The sequence below is a fragment of the Trichomycterus rosablanca genome, chromosome 24 (genome assembly GCF_030014385.1).
Source record: "Trichomycterus rosablanca isolate fTriRos1 chromosome 24, fTriRos1.hap1, whole genome shotgun sequence".
Lineage (NCBI taxonomy): Eukaryota > Metazoa > Chordata > Actinopteri > Siluriformes > Trichomycteridae > Trichomycterus > Trichomycterus rosablanca.
The window spans coordinates 607,711-611,823 of NC_086011.1; the positions used below are offsets into that span (position 1 = coordinate 607,711).

Genomic DNA, 4,113 nt, shown 5'->3' on the forward strand with positions numbered 1-4,113 from the left:
GTCAGCAAAAACCCTTCGGTTTTTAATTACGATTTACACGGCTTGCGGCTTGGGCGGACGCGCATGCGCAGACGGTCTAAACGAGGAGGTAAGGGAAGAAAATGAGCTGAAGACTGAGAGGTGAAGTGTCCCTCATTCGGAGCACAAGTCGATTTTTTTAACGCGTCGACAGCTCATGTCATGTCTTCGTTGCTCGTGGATACGTGACCTTGATTTATACTAAACAACAACAACAATAAAAAACCAAGAAATACTACAAAAAAAGAAGCACGAATGAAAATAATCAAGCCATGGAGGGACTGAGCGGGAACTGTCCTGCTTCTCATTGCAGGGAGCTGATATCTCACCCCGGACTAGGTCGACACTCTGGGACTCTCATGCCCCACCAGAGCTCCATATACCCCGAGATCTCATCTCAGGAGGGCGGAAGGCAATGTCCCGGGCCTCAGACACCGTCATCTGCGGCGTCTTTGGGTTATAGTTACCCTTACCCCTACTACGAATGCAGGTTGAGCCATTCTCACGGAGTGAACGTCCAGAAGACCTACCACCCAGCCGAGAAATACACCGAACCCGGCGAGGAGCTCTCCAACCGGGCCAAAGAACTGGCTTTTTACCAGGGTTTTGCTGGTTCCTACCAAACCGTCCCGGGATATTTGGACGTGGCCGTCATGCCAGGGATCGGTGCCCACCCTGAAGTGAGACACGAAAGTTTAATCCCGATGGATGGATATAATCACTGGGCGCTGAGCAACACTTGGGACGGACAAGTGTGTTTTTCCAAAGAGCAGAGTCAACAAAGCCACCTCTGGAAGTCGCCCTTCCCAGGTTATATGCTAGTTCAACACTGATTTGATTATTAGCCTTGTTTTAATCATGTAGTTCTAGATGACACTTCAATTTTAGTCTTAAAATATAAAAACACATTAAAAAAAATTATGTTGTGCAACAAACGAAAGACCTGCCTGTAGAATAAACACTGTTCGTTTGTATCTTGGACACATGCTAGCTAAAGAAGCTAAATACATTTCTTGTACATTCCCTTATGTTAATTTAGATTATAGTTTAGTGTTTATGCAGACATAACTTCTGTTTATGTTAATGTTAATGTTACAGAACGCTAATATTTACCGCATTAATACAGATGTACTCTTCATAAATGATTATATAGTTTATTTATCTACGTGCAGCTATAGTTAAATGTTAATGCCTTAATGTAGAGTTAATTCCACACTGTGGAGTTTACTAGGCCTTGAGATTAAGATTTTAAACAGTGTTCCAGTATATGCATTTAGAATTAAAATAGAATAGAGTCTAGAAATAAATGTACATGTTCAATTACATTTACTCCTCTGAATGATATTCCACACATTAGTGCTGCATTCAGGCTTATTATAAACCACAGGTTTGTGTGACAGGGCGAATTAATCTGTTCACGTTGTATGAATAAAATTAATTCATTAATAGTTGGACTGTTTAGATATTAAATAAACGATGTACGAATTAAGATGTAAATTCAGAACTATAGAGTTAATTTAACAGAACGCAGTTTCTACACTAACGTCCATCACTACTGCGAGGAAACCCTGTTTAATTTATTCCGATTCACTACATGAAAATGCAAAGTGTGTGTGTGTGTGTGTGTGTGTGTGTGTGTGTGTGTGTGTGTAAGAATGTGTTTGTGGGTTAACTGTTGACGTGTGCGTGGGTGACAATTTGACAATTTATGCATCAGCAATATCAAGGCAATTTGTTCATATTTTGTTGTATTTATAGTTGTTTTTATTTATAGTTTTATTTATATATTTTAATATTTTAATTTATTAAATTTTTAGTTTTGGGGCAGTAGTGGTAGTTGAATAGGACGTGAATATAAAAAACACTCATGGAAAACATGTATTTTGATTATTATTATTATTATTATTATTATTATTGTTATTGTTATTATTATTATTATTATTATTATTATTATTATTATTATTACTATTTTCTAGCACTATTGCTGCTGCTCTAACAATACATCACTAATACACTCATAGTAGCTGTAGATGTATTTGCAGGTAAAATATTAAAAATAAATACTATATTTACTATCTATTTCTTTATCTATGTATAAAAATCTAGACATTTGTACAAATGTCCTTGACGTGTGTGTGTTTCATTTAGTAGATTAAACATAGATATTAAATATACCACATTTTACTCAGTAAGTTAAAATATCATCTAATATAGCAGAAGTATATATTATAATATTAGCATTATACTGTAAAATCGGGATGAAAAGTAAGTTTTATACTCAGTGAAGTCCACAGTGGATTCAATCTTATTATTTTAATATTAGTATAAATTAACCACCTGATATTTTAATGGTAACACTGACGAAGTTGCCTCATAACGCATTATAGTATTTTTTTTTTATTTTATAAAATATTATATTATTTTATGTATAACTTACTGATATTGTGTTTTGCATCAGGGACTAGAAACCAGGGGAAGATCTGGATCTCCTCCAAACATAATTTCCTGCAGTCACTTCACATGGTTAATAGCCTACAGTTTGTCTCTCCATTGTCTTTTGTAGTGCCCACTATTAACATGACACTATAAAACAAAACCAGATATTTTTCTAATCGTAGGAGGCGGAAACTCTCTTTAAATAAACCCTCAAATATTTCCATACTGACCAGTAGAGGAAGAGAGAGAATCAGTACACTCAGGGCCAACAGAAATTCAATATTTGCAATTGGAATTTAAACGTTTAACATTGTAGTAATTAATTATTTGTTGTCATTTAAGACGATTTAGACCCCCCACCACTCTTTTTTTTTAGTTATTCAGAATCATTACTTGCTGACAATTTTGCTTAATGTTGTCATATTTAGTTATAATGTTTATGATTTTTATATTCGCGTCTTAAAATTTGAAGACAAATTTGACAACCTGTTTATTCCTGGATTTAAACTATAATTCCAGGATTTATTGTTATGTGGAACACGCCATACCTAAATGTTAGTTTTACATTCATTTAATGCAGTTACTTTTGTGCAAGTGCTAAAACTGGGTTTATTTGGCATCATCTATGCGCATGAAGTTACTCAGTTTTCTGTACTTCATTCCTTTCGTGTTTTCTTTGATTGAAATTGCTTCATCATTCTGAATCATTTTGTCCATTCACGTTGTTGACGATAATGCGGAATTATTAACTTTATGGTAGTACGTTTTAAATGTTATTCTTTGATAATTATTTGATATTGTCATGTAGACAAAAGGAACGTAAATCACTCCAAATGAACCATCATCAGATTTGATTTATTATTTCAATTAAACATTTAGGAGCAGAATTAAGTTTAATTAAGAATGCAGATCTATGAATGACTTTTCTTAACACACACACACACACACACACACACACCTTGTCCAATTGTTCTTTATTATTATTGTTTACACTTGGTATTTTTTCTTTACAGAAGTGGTGCCACTCCAACCGGAAGTCAGCAGCTACCGACGTGGCCGCAAGAAGCGAGTGCCATACACCAAGATGCAGCTAAAAGAGCTGGAAAAGGAGTACGCGTCCAACAAATTCATCACCAAAGACAAAAGGAGAAGAATCTCCACAGTCACAAACCTCTCTGAGAGACAAGTTACCATCTGGTTTCAGAACCGACGAGTCAAGGAAAAGAAAATCGTCTGCAAACCGAAGTCCGGCGGCCATGTGCATGCTAACTAAAGCTAGCTTCTCTTTTTTAGGACTCGAGTCTAAAAAATTACATAAAAATCGACGTTTAATAACCCCCAATAATAAAAAAAAAGGTTAAAATATGGCTGATTTACATGATCTAATGGGTTAATGTGAAACATGGGAAGTGGCAGGACAAATTACCCAGTTAAACCCAACAAAAACAAAAAGAACAATTTTAATACGCTTCTGTGTGTGGTGGATTTATTCTACTGGAGTAAATTTCCACATATAAAGAAGAACATATACGGTCTACTTACGGCTCAGATAATTCCTGATCATTTCAAATTACAATGTAATTCAAAAATGTAAATATTGGTAAAGAAAAATAAAAGTAAAGTCTCGTAATTATGCTCTCGTGTATAAAGTTCCACACA

At 35.1% G+C, this 4,113-nt stretch overlaps 1 protein-coding gene across 1 annotated transcript; it reads left to right on the plus strand.

The window, feature by feature from the left end:
- Nucleotides 1-266: 266 nt before the first annotated feature.
- hoxc13b (homeobox C13b) lies at nt 267-3,864 on the plus strand. The gene is made up of 2 exons (XM_062986729.1): nt 267-828; nt 3,468-3,864. The coding sequence occupies exons 1-2, from the start codon at nt 291-293 to the stop codon at nt 3,725-3,727; spliced, it is 798 nt and encodes a 265-aa protein (XP_062842799.1). The 5' UTR covers nt 267-290; the 3' UTR covers nt 3,728-3,864.
- Nucleotides 3,865-4,113: the final 249 nt, after the last annotated feature.